The sequence below is a fragment of the Salmo salar genome, chromosome ssa01 (genome assembly GCF_905237065.1).
Source record: "Salmo salar chromosome ssa01, Ssal_v3.1, whole genome shotgun sequence".
Lineage (NCBI taxonomy): Eukaryota > Metazoa > Chordata > Actinopteri > Salmoniformes > Salmonidae > Salmo > Salmo salar.
In genome coordinates this window covers 132852782-132879516 of record NC_059442.1, presented here as the reverse complement: position 1 = coordinate 132879516, position 26735 = coordinate 132852782, and the positions used below count along the sequence as shown (strand labels likewise).

General features: G+C 45.7%; 1 protein-coding gene across 2 annotated transcripts in view; it reads left to right on the top strand.

Annotated features, from left to right (window-relative positions):
• Positions 1–22264, top strand: part of opn4xa (opsin 4xa) — a 64059-nt gene extending 41795 nt beyond the window's left edge. Inside the window, exons 2-9 of one of the 2 annotated variants that reach the window (XM_014128739.2) lie at positions 3796–3929; positions 4148–4351; positions 4554–4725; positions 7670–7831; positions 11577–11684; positions 13433–13607; positions 20742–20891; positions 21256–22264. In XM_014128739.2, the coding sequence (XP_013984214.1) occupies positions 3796–3929; positions 4148–4351; positions 4554–4725; positions 7670–7831; positions 11577–11684; positions 13433–13607; positions 20742–20891; positions 21256–21648 (1498 nt within the window). In that variant the 3' untranslated portion in view covers positions 21649–22264. 2 annotated transcript variants of the gene reach the window in all.
• The last annotated feature ends 4471 nt before the right edge of the window (positions 22265–26735 follow it).

Below are 26735 nucleotides of genomic sequence, written 5' to 3'. Positions count from 1 at the left end.
AGCAAAACATTAGATTATGTCAGCAGAGTACCGAGCCAGAAATAATCAGACACCCATTTTTCAAGCTAGCATATTGTCACGTCCTGACCAGCAGATGGAGCTAGTGTTTTAGTTTTGGGGTCAGGACGTGGCATGTTTGTGTTGGTTAAATGTTGGGTGGATGATTGGGACTTCCAATTGAAGGCAGGTGTGTATCGTTGCCTTTGATTGGAAGTCCTATATAGGTGTGTGTGTTTTTCTTTGGGGTTGTGGGTGGTTGTTTTTTGCACTGCGTTTCTAGCCTGCAGAACTGTAGCTGTTGTTACTTTGTTTGAATTGTTAAGTAGATGCTTTACTCCTTTATTTTAATTAAAGATGAGTATTCACGTACCTGCTGCGCCTTGGTCCATTTCTACAGAAGACAACCGTTACAGAACCACCCACCAAAGGACCAAGCAGCAGAAGAGGAGGAAGCCACAGGAGAAGAAAATGGAGGAATGGACCTGGCAGGACGAAAGAAAATTCTGGGCGGACAAGTTAAGGGAGCTAAGGGAACCCGAGAGGCAGCCCCAAGATTTTTTTTGGGGGGGGCACACGGGTAGTTTGGCCAGGCCAGGGAAGAGCCGTAAGCCAGCTACCCGTGACTACAGGGAGGTGCGTACGAGGTGGAGGGCGCCATGTCACGCTGAGGTGCGCACCATCTCGCCTATACGGACGCACAGCCCAGTTCACCCAGTACCAGCGCCCCGCAGGTGCCAGGGCAAGGGGAGCATCGAGCCGGAAGGGGTGATGCCAACCCTGCACTCAAGACCGCCAGTGCGCCCTTTCGGTCCGGTGTTTCCCGCTAGACACACTAGCATGGAGGTGCGTGTCTCCAGGCTGGTACGTCCAATACCTGCCCCACGCATCAGGAGTCAACAGTCGTCATCAGAGCTGCCCGCCAGTCAACAGTCACCAGAGCTGCCCGCCAGTCAACAGTCGTCAGAGCTGCCCGCCAGTCAACAGTCGTCAGAGCTGCCCGCCAGTCAACAGTCGTCAGAGCTGCCCGCCAGTCAACAGTCGTCGGAGCTGCCCGCCAGTCAACAGTCGTCGGAGCTGCCCGCCAGTCAACAGTCGTCGGAGCTGCCCGCCAGTCAACAGTCGTCGGAGCTGCCCGCCAGTCAACAGTCGTCGGAGCTGCCCGCCAGTCAACAGTCGTCGGAGCTGCCCGCCAGTCAACAGTCGTCGGAGCTGCCTGCCAGTCAACAGTCGCCGGAGTGGCCCGACTGCGCTGAACTGCCGGAGTGGCCAGACTGCGCTGAACTGCCGGAGTGGCCAGACTGCGCTGAACTGCCGGAGTGGCCAGACTGCGCTGAACTGCCGGAGTGGCCGGACTGCGCTGAACTGCCGGAGTGGCCGGACTGCGCTGAACTGCCGGAGTGGCCGGACTGCGCTGAACTGCCGGAGTGGCCGGACTGCGTTGAACTGCCGGAGTGGCCGGACTGCCCTGTTCTGCCGGAGTGGCCGGACTGCCCTGTTCTGCCAGAGTGGCCGGACTGCCCTGTTCTGCCAGAGTGGCCGGACTGCCCTGTTCTGCCAGAGTGGCCGGACTGCCCTGTTCTGCCAGAGTGGCCGGACTGCCCTGTTCTGCCAGAGTGGCCGGACTGCCCTGTTCTGCCAGAGTGGCCGGACTGCCCTGTTCTGCCAGAGGTGCCCGCCTGCCCTGATCTGCCAGGGTGCCCGGCCTGTCAGGATCAGCCCGAGTGGTCCTCCTGCCCTCCGGCCCAGCCCGAGTGGTCCTCCTGCCCTCCGGCCCAGCCCGAGTGGTCCTCCTGCCCTCCGGCCCAGCCCGAGGGGCCCTCCTGCTCTCCGGCCCAGCCCGAGTGGCCCTCCTGCCCTCCGCTCCAGCCCGAGTGGCCCTCCTGTCCCCCGGCCCAGCCCGAGGGGTCCTCCTGTCCCCCGGCCCAGCCCGAGGGGCCCTCCTGTCCTCCGGCCCAGCCCGAGGGGCCCTCCTGTCCTCCGGCCCAGCACGAGTGGTCCGTCTGCCAGGGTCAGCCCAAGTGGCCCATCTGCCCGGCGCAGCTAGCAGCGCCACCGAAGTGGGCTACGCCGACGGTGGAGCAAGGTCCACGCCCTGCACCTGAGCCACCTCCAGGATAGGTGGGTTGGGGAGGGAGGGTGTAGCACAGTGCCGTCGGTGACGGCAGCCACCCTCCCTTCCCTCCCTTATTGTTTTAGGGTTATTGTTTATGGGTTTTGTGTTGGTTTTTTTTGTTGGTAGGTGCATTCCGGGGTCTGCACCTTGAGGGGGGGGTACTGTCACGTCCTGACCAGCAGATGGAGCTAGTGTTTTAGTTTTGGGGTCAGGACGTGGCATGTTTGTGTTGGTTAAATGTTGGGTGGATGATTGGGACTTCCAATTGAAGGCAGGTGTGTATAGTTGCCTTTGATTGGAAGTCCTATATAGGTGTGTGTGTTTTTCTTTGGGGTTGTGGGTGGTTGTTTTTTGCATTGCGTTTCTAGCCTGCAGAACTGTAGCTGTTGTTACTTTGTTTGAATTGTTAAGTGGATGCTTTACTCCTTTATTTTAATTAAAGATGAGTATTCACGTACCTGCTGCGCCTTGGTCCATTTCTACAGAAGACAACCGTTACACATATAATGTCACATAAACCCAAACCACAGCTAAATGCAGCACTAACCTTTGATGATCTTCATCAGATGACAACCCTAGGACAGTATGTTATACAATACATGCATGTTTTGTTCAATCAAGTTCATATTTATATCAAAAACCAGCTTTTTACATTAGCATGTGACTAGCATGTGACTAGCATTCCGACCGAACACTGCCGGTGAATTTACTAAATTACTCACGATAAACGTTCACAAAAAACATAACAATTATTTTAAGAATTATAGATACAGAACTCCTCTATGCACTCGATATGTCCGATTTTAAAATAGCTTTTCGGTGAAAGCACATTTTGCAATATTCTAAATAGATAGCCCGGCATCACAGAGCTAGCTATTTAGACACCCAGCAAGTTTAGCACTCACCAAAGTCAGATTTACTATAAGAAAAATTTTATTACCTTTGCTGTTCTTCGTCAGAATGCACTCCCAGGACTTCTACTTCAATAACAATTGTTGCTTTGGTCCCAAATAATCCATTGTTATATCCAAATAGCGGCGTTTCGTTCGTGCGTTCAAGACACTATCCGAAAGGGTAAATAAGGGTGACGAGCATGGCGGATTTCGTGACAAAAAAATTCTAAATATTCCATTACCGTACTTCGAAGGATGTCAACCGCTGTTTAAAATCAATTTTTATGCCATTAATCTCATAATCTCAGCCTGGGGCTGCCTCGATATCATTCAGCTTTTTCCCGGGCTCTGAGAGCCTATGGGAGCCATAGGAAGTGTCACGTTACAGCAAAGATCCTGAGTCTTCAATAAAAAGAGCCAAGATGAACAACAACTTGTCAGACAGGCCACTTCCTGTTCAGAATCTTCTCAGGTTTTTGCCTGCCATATGAGTTCTGTTATACTCACAGACACCATTCAAACAGTTTTAGAAACTTTAGGGTGTTTTCTATCCAAAGCCAATAATTATATGCATATTCTAGTTACTGGGCAGGAGTAGTAACCAGATTAAATTGGGTACGTTTTTTATCCGGCCGTGTCAATACTGCCCCCTAGCCCTAACAGGTTAATAATGATTAAGCTTTAGTGATAAAGTGAAAGGTAAAAGCTTAAATGAGCGGTAAGCTAATAACAATGAATACATTTTTTTTTAAACAAACACTGCATATGTATATTTGTCCTATATTTCAGTAACAAGAAGCTTCGGACTCCTCCCAACTATTTCATCATGAACCTGGCAGTGAGTGACTTCCTCATGGCCGTCACACAGTCCCCCATCTTCTTTGTCAACTGTCTCTACAAGGAGTGGGTGTTTGGAGACACAGGTACTTTTACCTTCATTCCATATATTTGGTAAAATAACCGCATCAGATCAATTGTCATAATTGAAAGCTTCAGCTACTTTGGTATTTTGAGATGAATTATGCTGTACACACTGAACAAAAAATACTCATCAAAGTAATTATGTGGAAATTCCATCTCTGAGATTACTCAGATTGTAACATTTCTGTTATCTGTCTCTGTGAAATGATTTTATGGTTAGGCTGTAAGATGTACGCCTTCTGTGGGGCCTTATTTGGGATCACCTCCATGATCAACCTGCTGGCTATCTCCATTGACCGCTACATAGTCATCACCAAGCCCCTGCAGGCCCTGCATTGGACCTCTAAACGCCGCACCTCCGTCGTCATCGTCATAGTCTGGCTCTACTCATTGGCCTGGAGCCTGGCACCTCTCCTGGGCTGGAGTGAGTTCCCTCCACTAACACCGTCCTTTTGAGTGCCAGTTTTCTGACTGTTTCTGCTCTCTTGCCAACTCCTTATGGAATTGTCATGCCATGTTTTGCTAGACAATGACACGAATGGAGTTGGCAAGAGCCCAAACAGATCTGGGACCAGGCTAGCAACCTTTTATCTTATCTTTCAAACTAAACCATTGTTCCTACGCAGGTTCTTATATCCCGGAGGGCCTGATGACATCCTGTACGTGGGATTATGTGACCTCCACACCAGCCAATAGGAGCTACACTCTAATGCTATGCGTCTTTGTGTTCTTCATCCCTCTGGGCATCATCTCTTACTGCTACCTCTGCATGTTCCTGGCCATACGCACTGGTAGTAGGTGAGTTGATACATTCACACAGCCATGCCTCTGTGTGCATACACACATAGACATACAGTTGAAGTCGGAAGTTTACATTCACTTAGGTTGGAGTCATTAAAACTCATTTTTCAACCACTCCACAAATTTCTTGTTAACAAACTATAGTTTTGGCAAGTCGGTTAGGACATCTAATTTGTGCATGACACAAGTAATTTTTCCAACAATTCTTTCCAGACAGATTACTTTACTTAAAATTCACTTTATCACAATTCCAGTGGGTCAGAAGTTTACATACACTAAGTTGACTGTGCCTTTAAACAGCTTAGGAAATTCCTGAAAATTATGTCATGGCTTTAGAAGCTTCTGATGGGCTAATTGACATAATTTGAGTCAATTGGAGGTGTACCTGGGGATGTATTTCAAGGCCTACCTTCAAACTCAGTGCCTCTTTGCTTGACATCATGGGAAAACCAAAAGAAATCAGCCAAGACCTCAGAAAGAAAATTGTAGACCTTCACAAGTCTTGTTCATCCTTGGGAACAATTTCCAAACAGCTGAAGGTACGACGTTCATCTGTACAAACAATAGTACGCAAGTATAAACACCATGGGACCACGCAGTCGTCATACCGCTCAGGAAGGAGACGCGTTCTGTCACCTAGAGATGAATGTACTTTGGTGCGAAAAGTGCAAATCAATCCCAGAACAACAGCAAAGGATCTTCTGAAGATGCTGGAGGAAACAGGTACAAAAGTATCGACAGTGAGGGAAAAAAGTATTTGATCCCCTGCTGATTTTGTACGTTTGCCCACTGACAAAGAAATGATTAGTCTATAATTTTAATGGTAGGTTTATTTGAACAGTGAGAGACAGAATAAGAACAAAAAAATCCAGAAAAACCCATGTCAAAAATGTTATAAAATGATTAGCATTTTAATGAGGGAAATAAGTATTTCACTCCTCTGCAAAACATGACTTAGTACTTGGTGGCAAAACCCTTGTTGGCAATCACAGAGGTCAGACGTTTCTTGTAGTTGGCCACCAGGTTTGCACACATCTCAGGAGGGATTTTGTCCCACTCCTCTTTGCAGATCTTCTCCAAGTCATTAAGGTTTCGAGGCTGACGTTTGGCAACTCGAACCTTCAGCTCCCTCCACAGATTTTCTATGGGATTAAGGTCTGGAGACTGGCTAGGCCACTCCAGGACCTTAATGTGCTTCTTCTTGAGCCACTTCTTTGTTGCCTTGGCCGTGTGTTCTGGGTCATTGTCATGCTGGAATACCCATCCACGACCCATTTTCAATGCCCTGGCTGAGGGAAGGAGGTTCTCACCCAAGATTTGATGGTACATGGCCCCGTCCATCGTCCCTTTGATGCTGTGAAGTTGTCCTGTCTCCTTAGCAGAAAAATACCCCCAAAGCATAATGTTCTTGGGGTCATAGGCAGCATTCTTCCTCCTCCAAACACGGCGAGTTGAGTTGATGCCAAAGAGCTCCATTTTGGTCTCATCTGACCACAACACTTTCACCCAGTTGTCCTCTGAATCATTCAGATGTTCTTTGGCAAACTTTAGACGGCATGTATATGTGCTTTCTTGAGCAGGGGGACCTTGAGGGCGCTGCAGGATTTCAGTCCTTCACGGCGTAGTGTGTTACCAATTGTTTTCTTGGTGACTATGGTCCCAGCTGCCTTGAGATCATTGACAAGATCCTCCCGTGTAGTTCTGGGCTGAATCCTCACCGTTCTCATGATCATTGCAACTCCACGAGGTGAGATCTTGCATGGAGCCCCAGGCCGAGGGAGATCGACAGTTCTTTTGCGTTTCTTCCATTTGCGAATAATCGCACCAACTGTTGTCACCTTCTCACCAAGCTGCTTGGCGATGGTCTTGTAGCCCATTCCAGCCTTGTGTAGGTCTACAATCTTGTCCCTGACATCCTTGGAGAGCTCTTTGGTCTTGGCCATGGTGGAGAGTTTGGAATCTGATTGATTGGTTGCTTCTGTGGACAGGTGTCTTTTATACAGGTAACAAACTGAGATTAGGAGCACTCCCTTTAAGAGTGTGCTCCTAATCTCAGCTCGTCACCTGTATAAAAGACTCCTGGGAGCCAGAAATCTTTCTGATTGAGAGGGGGTCAAATACTTATTTCCCTCATTAAAATGCAAATCAATTTATAATTAAAAAAATAATAATATTCTGTCTCTCACTGCTCAAATAAACCTACCATTAAAATTATAAACTGATCATTTCTTTGTCAGTGGGCAAACATACAAAATCAGCAGGGGATCAAATACTTTTTTCCCTCACTGTATATCCACAGTAAAACGAGTCCTTTGTCGACATAACCTGAAAGTCCGCTTAGCAAGGAAGAAGCCACTGCTCCAAAACCGCCATAAAAAAGCCAGAGTGGTTTGCAACTGCACATGGGGACAAATATCATACTTTTTGGAGAAAAGTCCTCTGGTCTGATGAAACAAAAATAGAACTGTTTGGCCATAATGACCATCGTTATGTTTGGAGGAAAAGGGGGAGGCTTGCAAGCCGAAGAACACCATCCCAACCGTGAAGCATGTGTGTGGCAGCATCATGTTGTGGGGGTGCTTTGCTGCAGGAGGGACTGGTGCACTTCACAAAATAGATGGCATCATGAGGTCGGAAAATTATGTGGATATATTGAAGCAACATCTCAAGACATCAGTCAGGAAGTTAAAGACAGGGAAACTGTACTCAGATTAAATGTCAGGAATTGTGAGAAACTGAGTTTAAATGTATTTGACTAAGGTGTATGTAAACTTCCGACGACAACTATATATTGTACTTATATATACACACACATGCACACATACACACACACACACTCATATGCACACACACACCATCAAAACACATATCCAGATGATGGGGCCCTCTGGTTGTCTATCTTCCTCTGACACCCCGTCCATCCCCTCTCCAATGCCCACAGAGACATGGAGAAGCTGGGCAGTCAGGTAAGGAAGTCCACCCTGATCCAGCAGCAGTCCATCAAGACTGAGTGGAAGCTGGCCAAGATTGCCTTTGTAGTCATCATCGTGTATGTGATGTCCTGGTCTCCCTACGCCTGCGTCACCCTCATCGCCTGGGCTGGGTAACTATGGTGTTACATATGAATTTCAATGGGGTTCAGTTCCCATATTCACAAAGCGTCTCAGTAGGAGGGCTGATCTAGGATCAGTTTTGCCTGTTTTTAGATCATTCTGAATACGATTACATGGACGGGGGTATCTGATGAAAGATGGCGCTGTACTGGATGGCGGCCGTTTTGATAGCACCAATCCAACTTTTCTATTTTGTGATTCCTTTGTTGTTAATTTTTACTTCATTTTTTCATTTCTTACGACCGACAAGGACTTTTGAACATCAGATCGGCAGTTACTTACCTCAATTCCGGCTTCAACTTCAACTCATCTGCCCTGGGCTCTTTCTCAAATTCCGACTCAATTTACGGGCCAAGAGGAAACACTGACGTTACAGAGGCAAGAGGGGGGATCCTGGAGAGATTAACGTGAAGGGAGAACTGGCCACCTCTTCTGCCCATTCTACTGGCCAATGTACAGTCACTTGATAATAAGATGGATAACCTCCAATCGCGGATTTGCTACCAAGGGGACTCTGCTTTTCTGAAACATGACTCTCAGACACCCCCCATGGCTATCCAACTCGATGGATTCGCCATTCACCGTGTCAACAGGAAGAGGAGTCTGGGTACATTGAGGGGGGAGGGGTTTGCCTCTTTATCAACAACAACTGGTGTGCTGACTCGAGCGTGGTGGAAGTGTCGGCCCATTGTTCACCCGTCTTGGAATACCTGATGGTCAAATGCCGACCATTTAACCTCCCGAGAGAGTTTTCAGCTGTTATCATGACTGTTGTATGCATTCCACCTCAGAACAAGAAAAAATAACAAGCTGGCACTTAATAAACTGTATGAGGGTTACAGTATAACCAAGCAGGAAAACAATCCAGAAGCTGCTTTTCTGGTTACAGGTGATTTTAATTCTGCGTCATTAAGACACGTGATGCCCAACTTCCAACAACACGTCTCCCTCACCACTAGCGGCGGTAAAGTTCTAGACCACTGTTATTCTACCCACAAGCAAGCATACCAGGCCCTCCCTTGTCCACCATTCTGCAAATCAGATATTGACTCCGTACTCCTGCTTCCTGTCTGCAAGCAGAATCTCAAACAGGAATTACTTGTGACTCGCTCCATTGAGAAATGGTCTCCAGAATCAGAGATTATGCTACAGGACTGTGTTTCTGGACTCTGCCGATAACGTCAATGAGCTAACCACCTCCATCACCAGCTTCATTAGGAAATGCATAAGCGACGTTGTCCCCACAGTTAAGGTTTGCTGCTTACCCAATCAAAAGCCCTGGATTAACACTGAGGTTGGAGCTAAACTAAAGTATAGGGCTACCGCGCACAGGGCTATCGCAGACAACCCTGAGGCTACGGCAGAGTCATCAAATGAGCAAAAGGACAATATAAGAATAAGGTGGAATCATATTACACAGGCTCCGACACCCGCCGAATATAGCAGGGGCTACAGTCCATTATGGATTACAAAGGAAGACCCAGCCATGATCTGCCCAACGATGCCGCTCTACCAGACGAACTTATGCACCCTTTGACAATAACATGTGTCGGGTGTGAGGGCCACCACCAACCCAGAAGATAGGGTGATCTCGCTCTCTGAGGCCGACGTGAGTAAAGTCTTTATTCAGGTATATACCCGCAAGGCCGCGGGCCCTATGGTATTCCAGGGTTCGTTCTCAGAGCCTGCGCAGAACAGCTGGCAAGTATATTCACAGTAATTTTCAACCTCTTCTTGTCCCAGTCTGTAATCCCCATGTTTTAAGATGACCACCATCATTCCTGTTCTCAATAACTCTAAGGCTTCATGCCACAATTACTACCGCCCTGTAGCACTCACGTTTGTAACCATGAAGTACTTTGAGAGGCTGGTTATGGCACACATCAACTCCCTCATCCAAGACACCCTAGACCCACTTAATTTGCATATCACCCCAACAGATCCATAGACGACGCAATCTCAATTGCACTCCACACTACCCTCACCCACCTAGATAAGAGGAATACATATGTGAGAATGCTATCCATTGACTACAGCTCAGCGTTCAATACCATTGTCCTCTCCACGCTCGTCACCAAGTTTAGGACCCTGGGACTGAACGTTCTCCCTCTGCAACTGGATCCTGGACTTTCTGGAGGAAGGTGGTGAGGGTAAGCAAAATCACCTCCGCCACGCTAACCCTCAACACTGGGGCCCCGCAGGGGTGTGTGCTTAGTCCCTTCCTGTACTCCCTGTTTACCCACGACTGCGTAGCAATGCACGATTCGAGTTATACCAACATCAAGTTTGCTGACGACACAAAGTTGGTAGGCCGGATCATCAGCGACAATGAGACAGCCTAAAGGGACGTCACTGACTTGGAAGTGTGGGCCCGGAACCACAACCTCTTCCTCAAAGTCAGTAAGACCAAGGAGCTGATTGTGGACTATAGGAAATGAGGGGGCGAGCAAGCCCCCATCCACATCGATGGAGCTGCAGTGGAGCGGGTAGAGAGCTTCAAGTTCCCGGGTGTTCAAATCACTAAGAACTTAAAATGGTCCACACACCCGCGCACGGTCGTGAAAAAGATGTGACAGTGCCTCTTCGCTCTCAGGAGGCTGAAAAAGTTTGGCATGGGCCCTCAAATACTCAAAAGGTTATACAGCTGTTTCATTGAGATAATCTTGACTGGCTGCATCACTGCTTGGTATGGCAAAAGCACCGCCATCGATTGCATGGCCCTACAGAGGGTGGTGTGGACAGCCCAAAATCGTTAAAGACTCCAACCAACCAAGCCATAGACTGTTTGCTCTGCTTCCTCATGGCAAGCAGTACCGGTGCATCAAGTCTGACACCAACAGGCTTCAGAACAGCTTCTATCCTCATGCCATAAGACCGCTATATAGCTAATGAAATAGCTAACAAAAGAAAGACCTTTCACTGTACTGCATGTGTAAATTAAAACTTGAAACTTGATCCTAGATCAGCACTTCTACTCTGAGATGCTTTATGAATACAAGCTGTTGAGATGCTTGAGAAATAGTTAGAGGGCATGTGATCTAGATATTATGAACGATCAGGGGTCTTGAATTTATTTTTCTGACTGTTGATTCAGATATGAAGTTGAGGATTTTACTGTAGTTCCTGCAGATCTTTGGTTAATGCAGAAAAATATGGAATACATTTTTTCCGAATCCCACAAATTATTTTAAAGTGAGGCTTGGATTGGTTCGGAATGGCAGGCACCTATGGGTTGAAGAGGTGAGAGTCTGTTTTGAGAGTTTTTAAACTCTATCAGGGTCAGAGACAGTTTAAACATATGTTTTTTTTTGTTTTGTGTGGGGAAGGTACTGTACGTACTGCAGCGAGAGTAGAGGTGAAGAGAGTGGATGTGAAGTGATGGAGTGCAGTCTGTCGGAGAGGAGGGATAATCAAGCATATGATTCCTCCTGCTCACTCCACAACACCTTTGGGTCACTGCCGAGCCATACGAACAGGCTGCACAGGAGCCAACTAGGCAGGCAGTGCAAACAGACACCACACTGACTGACCAAGGCACAGACAGGCATGGACTGACGCATGACTGACCATCCACTGACATACTGAACAAACACAGAGTTCTGACTCCAAACGTATTTTTAGAGGGTGGAAGCAGAGCAGAATAAGTTACTGCCATGTGTCAGTAAAACCTGAGGAGGTCAGATTACTTTATCTGTGAGGCTTGTAGTGTCCTATAAATGTTACCTCTCCTTTCAGCTATGGAAGTACCCTCAGTCCCTACTCCAAGGCAGTCCCTGCTGTCATAGCCAAAGCCTCAGCCATCTATAACCCCTTCATCTATGCCATCATCCACTCCAAATACAGGTGAGTATAATCATCTTAATGTGTCCCTCCCCTAGGGTATAACTCAAAACACCATTTTATGTACTGTCCTAACCTTTCATAACCTAAGGTTGTTTTGGCAAGTTGCCATAGGGATCCTTTGGTGTGATTGGGCTTGGCCGTCCAGATTGGGCTCCTACAGGGCATTATGAAAGTACTCAGACCCCTTGACTTTTTCCACATTTTGTTACGTTACAGCCTTATTCTAAACTGGATTAAATCGTTTTTTCCCACTCATTAACCTACACACAATACCCCATAAAGACAAAGCAAAAACAGGTAAAAAAAGTTAACAAATAAATATTACATTTACATAAGTATTCAGACCCTTTAATCAGTACTTTGTTGAAGCACCTTTGGCAGCGATTACAGCCTCGATTCTTCTTGGGTATGACGCTACAAGCTCGGCACACCTGTATTTGGGGAGATTCTCCCATTCTTCTCTGCAGATCCTCAGGTTTCTCCAGAGATGTTCGATCGGGTTCAAGTCCAGGCTCTGAATGGGCCACTCAAGGACATTCACAGACTTGTCCGAAACCACTCCTGCATTGTCTTGGCTGTGTGCTTAGGGTTGCTGTACTGCTGGAAGGTGAGCCATCGCCCCAGTCTGAGGTCCTGAGCGCTCTAGAGACGGTTTTCATGAAGGATCTCTCTGTACTTTGCTCTGTTCATGTTTCCCTCAATCCTGACGAGTCTCCCTGCCACTGAAAAACATCCCCACAGCATGATGCTGCCACCACCATGCTTCCCCGTAGGGATGGCTCAATATTGGTTTCATCAGACCAGAGAATCTTGTTTCTCATGGTCTGAGAGTCCTTTTGGTGCCTTTTGGCAAACTTCAAGCAGGCTGTCATGCTTTTTACTGAGGAGTGGCCTCCGTCTGGCCACTCTACCATAAAAGCCCGATTGGTGGAGTGCTGCAGAGATGGTTGTCCTTTTGGAAGGTTCTCCCATCTTCACAGAGTAGCTATGTTAGAGTGACCATTGGGATCTTGGTCACGTCCCTGACCAAAGCCCTTCTCCCCTGATTGCTCAGTTTGGCCGGGTGGCCAGCTCTAGGAAGAGTCTTGGTGGTTCCAAACTTCTTCCATTTAAGAATGATGGAGGCCACAGTGTTCTTCGGGACCTTCAATACTGCAAAAATGTTTTGGTACCCTTCCCCAGATCTGTGCCTCGACACAATCCTGTCTCGGAGCTCTAAGGACAGTTCCTTCGACCTCATGGCTTGGTTTTTGCTCTGACATGCACTGTGAACTCTGGGACCTTATATAGACAGGTGTGTGCCTTTCCAAATAATGTCCAATCAATTTAATTTACCACAGGTGGACTCCAATCAAGTTGTAGAAACATCTCAAGGATGATCAATAGAAACAGGATGCACCTGAGCTCAATTTCGAGTCTCATAGCAAAGGGTCTGAATACTTACATAAATAAGGAATTTCTGTTTTTCGCTTTGTCATTATGTGGTATTGTGTGTAGATTAATGATGAAAAACATTTATGTTATCCATTTTGGAATAAGGCTGTGATGTAACAAAATGTGGGAAAAGTCAAGGGGTCTGAATACTTTCCGAATGCACAGTATAACAACTGACTTGTTGCATTTGACTTAGGTGATGACAATAGGGATGATTTGGTGTACTATATGCTTGATGTTGTATCCCTCCCTCTTGCCTCTCTCCTCCTTTTACCCTCTCCTTTCCTTTCTTTTTTGTTGACTCTCCCATACAGAGACACTTTGGCAGAGAAGGTTCCCTGTCTGCACTGCCTGGCCCAGACCCCTAGGAAGGACTTTATCTCTGTGTCCAACAGTGAGTCCTCCTTCAGGGACTCCATGCTCAGCAGACAGTCCTCCACCTCCAAGACGAAGTTCCATAGAGTGTCCTCTATGTCCACTGGAGACACAGTGAGTTAGTGTGCTACTGTGGGGCTGGAGGGTAGGGTAGGGTAGAGGGGTGGTAGGGGTAGAGGGTAGAGTGGTGTAAGGTAGAGAGGTTGGGGTGGAGGGTAGGGGTAGAGGGGTGGAGGGTAGGAATAGAGGGGTGAGGGGTGGAGGGTAAGGGTAGAGGGGTGTAGGAGAGGGGTGGAGAGTAAGGGTAGAGGGGTAGAGGTAGAGGGGTGTAGTAGAGGGGTGTAGGGTAGGGGTAGAGGGTAGGGGAAGAGGGGTGGAGGGTAGGGGTAGAGGGTAGGGATGGAGGGTAGAGTTAGAGTGGTTTAGTGTAGAGGAGTGGAGGGTAGAGGGCGAGGAGTGGGTGGTAGGAGTGGAGGGGTTGAGGGTAGGGGTAACAGCCAAAAAACGTAATACTTCCAGATCAACTGTAATATCAATACCATTGTAAAGCACAATTTCTCCCCTTTCCAACAAAATCAATGACGAGACCTTTGTGATGCCCATCTCACCATGAGTCAAGAAAGGCAATGAGCTCTGTCGGGTTTTTTTTTTTAAATGGCGGGTGGGGAAGTGAAACCTATTGCGTGATAGCGAGAAAGAGAGATGTCGTGTGGGGAAACGGCTTTTTTCACCCGATCTGTCCAACTTATCACCTTATCGCCTCTAAAATGTAAATAAAACACTATAAAGAGTTTATATTATGTGTCATTACCTACCTATTTGAAGGTTTGTGTCGAATTTGAATCGGGTTTTTAGGGCGGTGCTAAAGTGATCTTCAGAAGTGAACAGCGGCTTTTGAGAGTCATGATAGCTTGCAGTGATGATGCAAAAAATGACTAGGTATCCCCCCTTACCCTGTCCTTGTCCCTTTCTTGTTTTTAAGCCGTGAGAGAAGTGCTACACCTGGTGGAGAAAGGCTGTAAGACAGAATTAGTTGCTTTATGCGTGCTGTACGTTACGCCATGACACATCACGATGTAACGTACAGCGTCAGAGGGGTCAGTTTTTTCAACTTTTCTCCAATACTATAGAGCCATTACCATGTCAATCAACGCTTGAATAGAAATGTAGTTCACACCCCAGATTTTGATGTCAACACAGTCAGTACAGTCCCATTAGTTTTCATTGCAGCCTCGTTTGAATGTCGCAGTTGCGCACATTTGTACAGAATGGGGTTAGTCACCGTTAGAGTGGTGTGGGGTAGAGGGGTGTAGGGGTAGTGAGTGGGCTGTAGGGTAGTGGTAGAGGTAGAGGTGTGGAGGGTAGGGTGGGAGAGGTAGTGGTAGAGGGGTGGAGGGTATGGGTAGAGGAGTGGAGGTTATGGGTAGAGAGGTGGAGAGTAGGGGTAGAGGGGTGGAGGGTAGGGGTAGAGGGGTGGAGGGTAGAGGTAGAGGAGTGTAGGGTAGAGGTAGAGGTAGAGGGGTGGAGGTAGAGTGGTTTAGGGTAGGGGTAGAGTGGTTTAGGGTAGAATTAGAGGAGTGTAGGGTAGAGGTAGAGGGGTTGATGGTAGAGATAGAGGAGTGTAGGTTAGAGGTAGAGGAGTGTAGGGTAGAGGGTTTGGAGAGTCAGGTAGAGGGATGTAGGGTAGAGGTAGAGGAGTGTAGGGTAGAGATAGAGGAGTGTAGGGTAGAGGTAGAGGTAGAGGGGTGGAGGGTAGAGGTAGAGGGTTTGGAGAGTCGGGTGGAGGGTAGGGGTGGAGGGTAGGGTTAGAGAGCTGGAGGGTAGGGGTAGAGGCGTTGGAGGGTAGGGGTAGAGGCGTTGGAGGGTAGGGATAGAGGGCTGGAGGGTAGGAGTAGAGGGATGGAGGGTAAGGGTAAAGGGGTTGGAGGGTTGTTGTAGAGAGCTTGGAGGGTAGAAGTAGAGTGGATGGAGTGTAGGGGTAGAGGGGTGGATAGATGCTGCACAAGAATAGATGTCTCATGTTGCCAGGCAAACACAAAGGCTGGAGTCAGGTCTACAAAAACATAAACATTCAAATGCAACAATGTACTGCTTTCTTGTACTACAATCCGTTATTTTGTAAGTATGTTTCTGAGAAAATGTATTAAAATGTTGATCACAAAAAATAAAAACATTGTAAAGCACAGTGCTCTAGAGTAGTGGTTCCCAAACGTTTTATAGTCCCGTACCCCTTCAAACATTCAACCTCCAGCTGTGTACCCCCTCTAGCACCAGGGTCAGAGCACTCTCAAATGTGGTTTTTAATTGTAAGCCTGCCACTCACACACTATATGATACAATTATTAAACATAAGAATGAGTGTGAGTTTTTGTCACAACCCGGCTCGTGGGAAGTGACAAAGAGCTCTTATAGGACCAGGGCACAAATAATAATATAATAATAATCAATAATTTTGCTCTTTATTTAGCCATTTTACATATAAAACTTTATTTGTTCAAAATTGTGAATAACTCACCACAGTGTCACGAGAATTTCTATCTCAATTGTTGAACTCAACTATTCAATATCGCTCTGTCTGTGTCCTGAAGGTTGTAAATCTCCAGCTCAAAGAAACAGACAGAGTCTCAGCGTACAATGTATCAGTTCTTTATTCGGAGAGCGCCCTGCCCTTCAAGTGCAGAGCGAATATTTTATACACACACACAAACAAGTTCAAATCTTAAGCTACGCCTTGCTCAGACAGTCTGTACTTTTCCACTACACACATGCATTGTTTATCATATTCTGCAACATGTTTCATAATTTTCTGCAAGCCTAACAGTTTCTCCACTCCATGGGTGGAGACAGAATGTCCTGTTATTGGTTTCACAGTTGCACAAGTTGTCTGTCGATAGCTTCTCTTATCATTTGTTTCACACTTGCACCCTGCTTACATAGCTAAAAAGGAACAAAATGTCCTGGTTCTAATTCTGACTAAAACTACACACATCAGATTATAGTTTTATGATTCTAATACATTTCACACAGTTATACAGTTTCAGGGTGAAATATCTTAGTCATTACTTTAACCTGTTATGGCTAGGGGGCAGTATTTTCACGGCTGGATTAAAAAACGTACCCGATTTAATCTGGTTACTACTCCTGCCCAGTAACTAGAATGTGCATATAATTATTGGCTTTGGATAGAAAACACTCCAAAGTTTCTAAAACTGTTTGAATGGTGTCTGTGAGTATAATAGAACTCAAATGGCAGGTCAAAACCTGAGAGATTCCTTTACAGGAAGTGGCCTGTCTGACCATTTCTTGAACTTCTTTGCCATCTCTATCTTTTACGAAGGATCTCTGCTCTAACGTGACACTTCCTACGTCTTCCATGGGCGCTCAGAGCCCGGGAAAAACCTGAATGTCGTCATCCCAGCCCCAGGCTGAAACACATTATCGCCTTTCTCAAGTGGCCGATCAAGGGACTGTGGGCTTAGGCGCGTGCCCTGGCCGCCCCCGTCTTTGTGATTTTTCCTCTGTTTGCCGAAAAGGAGATTCCCGGTCGGAATATTATCGCTTTTTTACGAGATAAATTGCATAAAAATTGATTTTAAACAGCGGTTGACATGCTTCGAAGTACGGTAATGGAATATTTAGCATTTTTTTGTCACGAATTGCGCCATGTGCGCGACCCTGATTTACCATTTCGGATAGTGTCTGGGACGCACGAACAAAACGCCGCTATTCGGATATAACGATGGATTATTTTGGACCAAACCAACATTTGTTATTGAAGTAGCAGTCCTGGGAGTGCATTCTGACGAAGACAACAAAAGGTAATCAAACTTTTATAATAGTAAATCGGATTTTGGTGAAGGCTAAACTTGCCGGGTGTCTAAATAGCTAGCCCGTGATGGCTGGGCTATGTACTTAGAATATTGCAAAATGTGCTTTCACCAAAAAGCTATTTTAAAATCGGACATATCGAGTGCATAGAGGAGTTCTGTATCTATAATTCTTAAAATAATTGTTATGCTTTTTGTGAACGTTTATCGTGAGTAATTTAGTAAATTGTTAGTAAATTCCCCGGAAGTTTGCGGGGGGTATGCTAGTTCTGAACGTCACATGCTAATGTAAAAAGCTGTTTTTTGATATAAATATGAACTTGATTGAACAAAACATGCATGTATTGTATAACATAATGTCCTAGGTGTGTCATCTGATGAAGATCATCAAAGGTTAGTGCTGCATTTAGCTGTCTTCTGGGTTTTTGTGACATATGCTAGCTTGAAAAATGGGTGTCTGATTATTTCTGGCTTGGTACTCTGCTGACATAATCTAATGTTTTGCTTTCGTTGTAAAGCCTTTTTGAAATCGGACAGTGTGGTTAGATTAACGAGAGTCTTATCTTTAAAATGGTGTAAAATAGTCATATTTTTTAAAAATTGAAGTAATAGCATATCTAAGGATTTGAATAACGCGCCACAGGATTCAACTGGCTGTTGAGTAGGTGGGCGTCCCACCTAGCCCATAGAGGTTAAAGCTGCGAAAGGTGAAACAGCGCCACTGGCTGCCCCAGGCACATTTGTTATTGTTTTTGTTTTGAGATGAACATCCAGCTTCATGGTAAAAAAAAGGTTGTACAGCCTGCTGTTCTATCTCGCGTGCAATGATGTCTGAGGAGAAAGACAGTGCTTTAGTTTGAAGTAACGTCTTTGTTGTTGTAATATAGCAAACAGACGTGGCAGTGTCACCGCTATGGATTCCAGCATTGTGACGTGTCTTATGCGTCGTTCGCGTAACACACAATAACTTTACTTTGTCTTTACATGCTGAATTAGAGCTCAGCTGCTGATTGAGGACAAAGACCAAAAAGCCTTCTAGGTGCCAAGACAACTCCCTGACACACCCCAGGGCTCTTGACTAACTGGCTAACACACACATGCATCCAGCAGCACACCAGGAGCTCTAGGTCTGATGCTCTGATGCTGTGTGTGTTTGATGTTGTGGACCCATGGGGAGAGGTCTGTAGGTGAAACGGGTGTCCTTCTGAACCCCTTCAGAGCTGTGTGTCCAGTGGTCCACTGGTCTGGGGAGGGTGCCTTGGGCAGATTCAGCACCACTGTACCTGCCGGTTCCACTTTAGACCGTCTGGAAGTGCTAAGTCTGCACAATCACAGCTGAAAAGCAGGAGGTCTATATCCTGGACCTCCTACATATGGACCTACTGGACCTACAGTTCTGTCCAAACACAAAAGACCCCCCCCCCCATACAAAAAAGTTCATATTTTTTAGTTTTCAGTTATATATGCATACTTTCTTTAACCTGTTATGGCTAGGGGGCAGTATTTTCACGGCTGGATAAAAAACGTACCCGATTTAATCTGATTATTAGTCCTGCCCAGAAACTACAATATGCATATAATTATTAGCTTTGGATAGAAAACACTCCAAAGTTTCTAAAACTGTTTGAATGGTGTCTGTGAGTATAACAGAACTCATTTGGCAGGCCAAAACGTGAGAAGATTCTGTACAGGAAGTACCCTGTCTGACCATTTCTTGAACTTCTTTGCCATCTCTATCCATTACAAAGGATCTCTGCTCTAACGTGACACTTCCTACGTCTTCCATAGGCTCTCAGAGCCCGGGAAAAACCTGAATGTCGTCATTCCAGCCCCAGGCTGAAACACATTATCGCCTTTCTCAAGTGGCCGATCAAGGGACTGTGGGCTTAGGCGCGTGCCCTGGCCGCCCCCGTCTTTGTGTTTTTTCCTCTGTTTGCCGAAAAGGAGATTCCCGGTCGGAATATTATCGCTTTTTTACGAGATAAATTGCATAAAAATTGATTTTAAACAGCGGTTGACATGCTTCGAAGTACGGTAATGGAATATTTATAATTTTTTTGTCACGAAATGCACCATGCGCACGACCCTGATTTACCATTTCGGATAGTTTCTGGAACGCACGAACAAAACGGCACTATTCGGATATAACGATGGATTATTTTGGACCAAACCAACATTTGTTATTGAAGTAGCAGTCCTGGGAGTGCATTCTGACGAAGACAATAAAAGGTAATCAAACTTTTGTAATAGTAAATCTAATTTTGGTGAAGGCTAAACTTGCCGGGTGTCTAAATAGCTAGCCCGTGATGGCTGGGCTATGTACTTAGAATATTGCAAAATGTGCTTTCACCAAAAAGCTATTTTAAAATCGGACATATCGAGTGCATAGAGGAGTTCTGTATCTATAATTCTTAAAATAATTGTTATGCTTTTTGTGAACGTTTATCGTGAGTAATTTAGTAAATTGTTAGCGAATTCCCGGAAGTTTGCGGGGGGTATGCTAGTTCTGAACGTCACATGCTAATGTAAAAAGCTGTTTTTTGATATAAATATGAACTTGATTGAACAAAACATGCATGTATTGTATAACATAATGTCCTAGGTGTGTCATCTGATGAAGATCATCAAAGGTTAGTGCTGCATTTAGCTGTCTTCTGGGTTTTTGTGACATATGCTAGCTTGAAAAATGGGTGTCTGATTATTTCTGGCTGGGTACTCTGCTGACATAATCTAATGTTTTGCTTTCGCTGTAAAGCCTTTTTGAAATCGGACAGTGTGGTTAGATTAACGAGAGTCTTGTCTTTAAAATGCTGTGAAATAGTCATATGTTTGAAAAATTGACGTTTTCGGATTTTAGAGGAATTTGTATTTCGCGCCACGCCCATCATTGGATATTGGAGCAGGTGTTCCGCCTGCGGAACGTGTAGATGTAAGAGGTCAAACTGAATTTACAGTACATACAGTATACTGAGCAGTGGCTGACTTGTCCCTGGCTGACCTGGCTGACTTGTGTCCTGGCTGACTTGGTTGGCTTGGACCTGGTTGACTTGGACCTGGATGACTTGGACCTGGCTGACCTGGCTGACTTGGTTGACTTGGACCTGGCTGACCTGGCTGACTTGTGTCCTGGCTGACTTGGTTGGCTTGGACCTGGTTGACTTGAACCTGGCTGACCTGGCTGACTTGGTTGACTTGGACCTGGCTGACCTGGCTGAATAGTGTCCTGGCTGACTTGGTTGGCTTGGACCTGGTTGACTTGAACCTGGCTGACCTGGCTGACCTGGCTGACTTGGTTGACTTGGACCTGGCTGACCTGGTTGGCTTGGACCTGGTTGACTTGGACCTGGCTGACTTGAACCTGGCTGACTTGGACCTGGCTGACCTAGCTGACTTGGACCCGTATTGTGTGTAACCTCCACAGCAGATGAGGAGTGATGTCGAGCTGGACCCCATGGACCAGCAGGGCCAGTCTCTGAGAATCAGCCACTCCTCTGGAGCTCTGAGGGTGAAGGAGTGCAGACAGTCATCCCAGCAGCGGGCCAAGATAAGGAACAGCAACAGACAGGAAAAGGTAAGGTTGGAGTTCCAGCTAGGAGTTGGTGGCTGGGTAGAACTTTGCACGGTTTCTGTGGCGAACTATCACTCAAACACACGTTTGGGGGGGGGGCTGTAATGCTTTTCTGAACATGAAACGAATCTGTCAGGCTGACAGCGTAATACAAAATTTAACAGCTGGTACCTGGTATACTCAGGTTCACTGGTGCTTTAACATGATTTATTTATTTATACATTATTTACGCAATTTGCAATCATTTGCAATGGAACAGAGGCATAGACAGGAGTTCTTCAAAATATTATATAGTTGAGAAGTCACCACTAATTATGAGGATGGTAAAAATGTAATTCACAACCCATTTATTTTGGTACTCTCTTAGTGTGAGAGGGGCTCACTGTGCAGCTGTGACCACGACATGGTGTCTGAATCTGTCAACATGGCCACCGTGCCCCGCCTTATGACCAGAGAGGAGGCTGGAGAGGGGTGGCAGGAGGAGGACAAGGAGAAGACCCAGGACAGAGTCCCCCAGTCAGCCTTTGAGGTGGAGGAGGCCCCCCTATCCCCAGCCTCACCCCCCAGGACCCTGATCCACAACAAACACAGAGACTCTGAGGTTTCCCAGATCATCACCAGCCCCTCGTCAGAGACGACGGGGGACTATAAGGGGGAGAAGCATGGAGTACAGACCCGTGAGAAGAACTTGCTACTGGGCCTGCAGAGTTTAAACTGCTCCACTGAACTGCTGGAGTCGGTAGAGAAATTCCTCTCCTGAAACACCCCTGTTGAGTCTGTCTGAAGGTTTTGTGGTGTATGCATGATGTGTGGATGTGGATGTGTTACTGTCACATTACTATACAATACAGACAATCGAGAGCAAGTGAGGATTGTTATGGTCCAAGTAGGTTATACATACACTGTAACTGAAAACTGTAAATTATACACACATTTTGGGTATTATCAACAGTAAAATAATCTGAAACATTTTTTGTGGTGCATTGTGGGAAAATGTTGTGGGCAGGGAAAGAGTTGCTGTATTTCGAATGGTACTGTAATTCCACCCCACAGAATACAGTACCGTACAGTATCTTTGGAGCGTTCTGTACAAAAAACCTTTTGACCACTAGTGGGTGCACGGCATTGTTGTTTCTGTCTCATTAACATATTTTGAGGTGTGCCTTGTAAGAAGATATTTTTGTTGCACCCGTGAGTGAGAATGCTGCACCAATTTAACTCATATTTGGTTGTAGGGTCCCAAAAATGTGTACAGGGGACAGATTATAGCTGCAGTATGTAACTTTTTGGGCAACCTGACCAAATTCACATATAAATGTGAGTTATAGATTTGTCATTCTCATTGAAAGCATGTCTAAGAAGTGGTAGATCTGTTATATGTGTGTTATTTCTATGCTTCCTGTTCATAAGTTTTGTTTTTTAATCTTTTACTTTCGGTTTTGTATACCAGCTTCAAACAGCTGAAAATACAATAGTTTTGGTTATGGAAAATATATTTCACAGCAGTTTAGATGGTAAAATGACTCTATATACACTATACTTGTTTGTTTTGTCATATAAACTGAAATTAGGCAAACTATTTGAATTTTTGCAACCAGGAAATGGCGGTGCAATTTCTGCATAGTGCATCGATAATCCTTAAATGGTTGAGGATTTTGCCATGTCCTTTTGGTCTGTTTTGCCCTGTAGTCGCTGCCAGTTTGGAAGCCTTTGTTAAGGCCTCTAGAAGTGCAAGTAAAGTAAAACACAAATATTCAGTATTATAAACTGGGTGGTTCGATCCCTGAATGCTGATTGGCTGACAGCCATGGTATATCAGACCATATACCACGGGTATGACAAAACATTTATTTTTGCTGCTCTAATTACGTTGGTAACCAGTTTATAATAGCAATAAGGCACCTTGGGGGTTTGTGGTATATGGCCAATATACCATGACTAAGGGCTCTATCCAGGCAATCCGTGTTGCGTCGTGCATAAGAACAGCCCTTATCAAATCAAATCAAACTTTATTTGTCACATGCAACAAGTGTAGACCTTACCATGAAATGCTTACTTACAAGCCCTTAACCAACAGTACAGTTCAAGAAGAGTTAAGAAAATATTTACCAAATAAACTAAAGTAAAAAATGAAACGATAACATAACAATAACAAGGCTATATACAGGGGGTACCGGTACCGAGTTAGTATGCGGGGATACAGGTTAGTTGAGGTAATTTGTACATGTAGGTAGGGGTGAAGTGACTATGCATAGATAATAAACAGCGAGTAGCAGCAGTGTACAAAACAGATGGAGGATGGGGGGGGGTCAATGTAATAGTCCGGTGGCCATTTGATTAATTGTTCAGCAGTCTTATGGCTTGGGGGTAGAAGCTGTTAAGGAGCCTTTTGGTCCTAGACTTGGCGCTCCGGTACCGCTTGCCGTGCGGTAGCAGAGAAAGCAGTCTTTGACTTGGGTGACTGAAGTCTCTGACAAGTTTATGGGCTTTCCTCTGACACCGCCTATTATTTAGGTCCTGGATGGCAGGAAGCTTGGCCCCAGTGATGTACTGGGCCGTATGCACTACCCTCTGTAGCGCCTTACGGTCAGATGCCGAGCAGTTGCCATACCAGGCGGTGTTGCAACCGGTCAGGATGCTCTCAATGGTGCAGCTGTATAACTTTTTGAGGATCTGGGGACCCATGCCAAATCTTTTCAGTCTCCTGAGGGGAAAAAGATTTTGTTGTGCCCTCTTCATGACTGTCTTCATGACTGTCTTGGTGTGAACCAGGATAGTTTGTTGGTGATGTGGACACCAAGGAACTTGAATCTCTCTTGAGCATTCAAAATGTAAAGAGTATTTTTGGGTGTCAGGGAAAATGAATGGAGTAAAAAGTACATTATTTTCTTTAGGAATGTAGTGAAGTAAAAGTTGTCAGAAATATGAATAGTAAAGTAAAGTACAGATACCACAAAAAACGACTTAAGGAGTACTTTAAAGTATTTTGACTTAGGTACTTTACACCAGTGGTAGCCAGCCAATCATCTGGTCTTTGTGTGTAGCCAATCAGCTACTAACTTTTTCACAACTTTCAGAGGATGTACGATTTACTGTATGATCTTGACACACTTCTATCCAAGTATATGTGTTTGTCTTATGTATGATCTTATGTCTTATGACAAACAAATAATTGTGTCTCCTACAGCAGGCCACTGAGTAGGTTGTGCTTTACCTGCTATAGCCTAAGTAGTAGCTACCATCACCACACTAGGACATACAGACAGACACTGTAAAGACTGGGATGGACTTGCTTTTTGGTGCCCAACTCAAAGGTTCATTCTGAATGTGCACATTCTAAAACCAACCAGCACATCGGTAGAGGACCAACTGATTCACCAGAAATCATTAAGCCAAACTTGATTCAAACCAAATGATGCTGCCCCCAATCCAAATAATCTAGACTCAAGCACTGTTACTTTACACATATGGCACACTTTACTTAGGGAGAACAAGTTTCACAGACATGTGAATAACAGAAATTGAATAATGTGTCCCTGAACAAAGGGGGGGTCAAAATAGAAAGTAACAGTTAGTATCTGGTGTGGCCACCAGCTGTATTAAGTACTACAGTGCATCTCCTCCTCATGGACTGCACCAGATTTGCCAGTTCTTGCTGTGAGATGTTACCCCACTCTTCCACCAAGGCACCTGCAAGTTCCCAGATATTTCTGGGGGGAATAGCCCTAGCCCTCACCCTCCGATCCAACAGGTCCCAGACGTGCTCAATGGGATTGAGATCCAGGCTCTTCAATGGCCATGGCAGAACACTGACATTCCTGTCTTGCAGGAAATCACGCACAAAACGAGCAGTATGGCTGGTGGCATTGTCATGCTGAAGGGTCATGTCAGGATGAGCCTGCAGGAAGGGTACCACATGAGGGAGGAGGATGTCTTCCCTGTAACCCACAGCGTTGAGATTGCCTGCAATGACAACAAGCTCAGTCTGATGATGCTGTGACACACCGCCCCAGACCATGACAGACCCTCCACCTCAAAATCGATCCCGCTCCAGAGTACAGGCCTCGGTGTAACCCTCATTCCTTCGACGATAAACGCGAATCTGACCATCACCCCTGGTGAGACAAAACCACGACTCATCAGTGAAGAGCACTTTTTGCCAGTCTTGTCTGGTCCAGTGACGGTTGGTTTGTGCCCACAGACGACGTTGTTGCCGGTGATGTCTGGTGAGGACCTGCCTTACAACAGGCCTACAAGCCCTCAGCCCAGCCTCTCTCAGCCTATTGCGGACGGTCTGAGCACTGATCGAGGGATTGTGCGTTCCTGGTGTAACTCGGGCAGTTGTTGTTGTCATCCTGTACCTGTCCTGCAGGTGTGATGTTCGGATATACCGATCCTGTGCAGGTGTTGTTACACGTGGTCTGCCACTGTGAGGACAATCAGCTGTCCATCCTGTCTCCCTGTTGTGCTGTCTTAGGCGTCTCACAGTACGGACATTGCAATTTATTGCCCTGGCCACATCTCCAGTCCTCATGCCTCCTTGCAACATGCCTAAGGCACGTTCACACAGATGAGCAGGGATCCTGGGTATCTTTCTTTTGGTGTTTTTCAGAGTCAGTAGAAAGGCCTCTTTAGTGTCCTAAGTTTTCATAAATGTGACCTTAATGTTCATTAATTGTTTATGGTTCATTGAACAAGCATGGGAAATAGTGTTTAAACCCTTTATAATGAAGATCTGCAAAGTTTAGATTTTTAGGAATTATCTTTGAAAGACAGGGTCCTGAAAAGGGGACGTTTCTTTTTTTGCTGAGTTTACTACATGGTAGGGGTGTCATAAACCCCAAAAATCTGAGGGGGCACAAATTACATGATGATGGTTGGGGATGGTCCCAAATTGGAGAATTTTACAATCTAGAGCCATAATCACTATGCTTAATTCTATGTAAAAAAAAAGATATGTTTATTTTTTATCTAAGCATACCTCTTGAGCTGTCTGTATTCTCCTGACTGGTGTTTATTTTTTTATTAAAGAAACTAAATATGCTTCTCTGCTAAAATCTGGGTACAAGATTGAAAGAAATGTGAGTCTTATTCAGTTTAGTAATTGCTTGCTTTTCTAAAGTCTACCAACCTTGCCCATAGGCATGCCAGCTAATATAGACAAGCTAGCTACTCTAACTTGATTGATAGCCTGAAATGGCTTCTTGGTAGCTAGTTATGAAGTTGAGAGATTGGGAACCTACACTATATACATATACGAAAGTATGTGGACACCCCTTCAAATTAGTGGATTTTGCTATTTCAGCCACACAACAGGTGTATAAAATCGAGCACACAGCTATGCAATCTCGATAGGCACATATCGGTAGTAGAATGGCCTTACTCAAGTAAAATGGCCTTACACCGTTACAAGTCAGTTCGTCAAAAAACTCTGGAGCAGTGGAAACACATTCTCTGGAGTGATGAATCCCACTTCACCATCTGGCAGTCCGACAGACACATCTGGGTTTGGTGGATGCCAGGAGAATGCTACCTGCCAGAATGCATAGTGCCAACTGTAAAGTTTGGTGGAAGATTAATAATGGTCTGGGGCTGTTTTTCATGGTTCGGGCTAGGCCCCTTAGTTCCAGTGAAGGGAAATCTTAACACTACAGCATACAAGACATTCTAGACAATTCTGTGCCTCCAACTTTGTAGCAACAGTTTGTGGAAAGCCCTTTCCTGTTTCAGCATGACATTGCCCCCGTGCACAAAGCGAGATCCATACCGAGCTGGTTTGTCAAGATCGGTGTGGAAGAACTTGACTGGCTTGCACAGAGCCCTGACCTAAACCCCATCGAACACCTT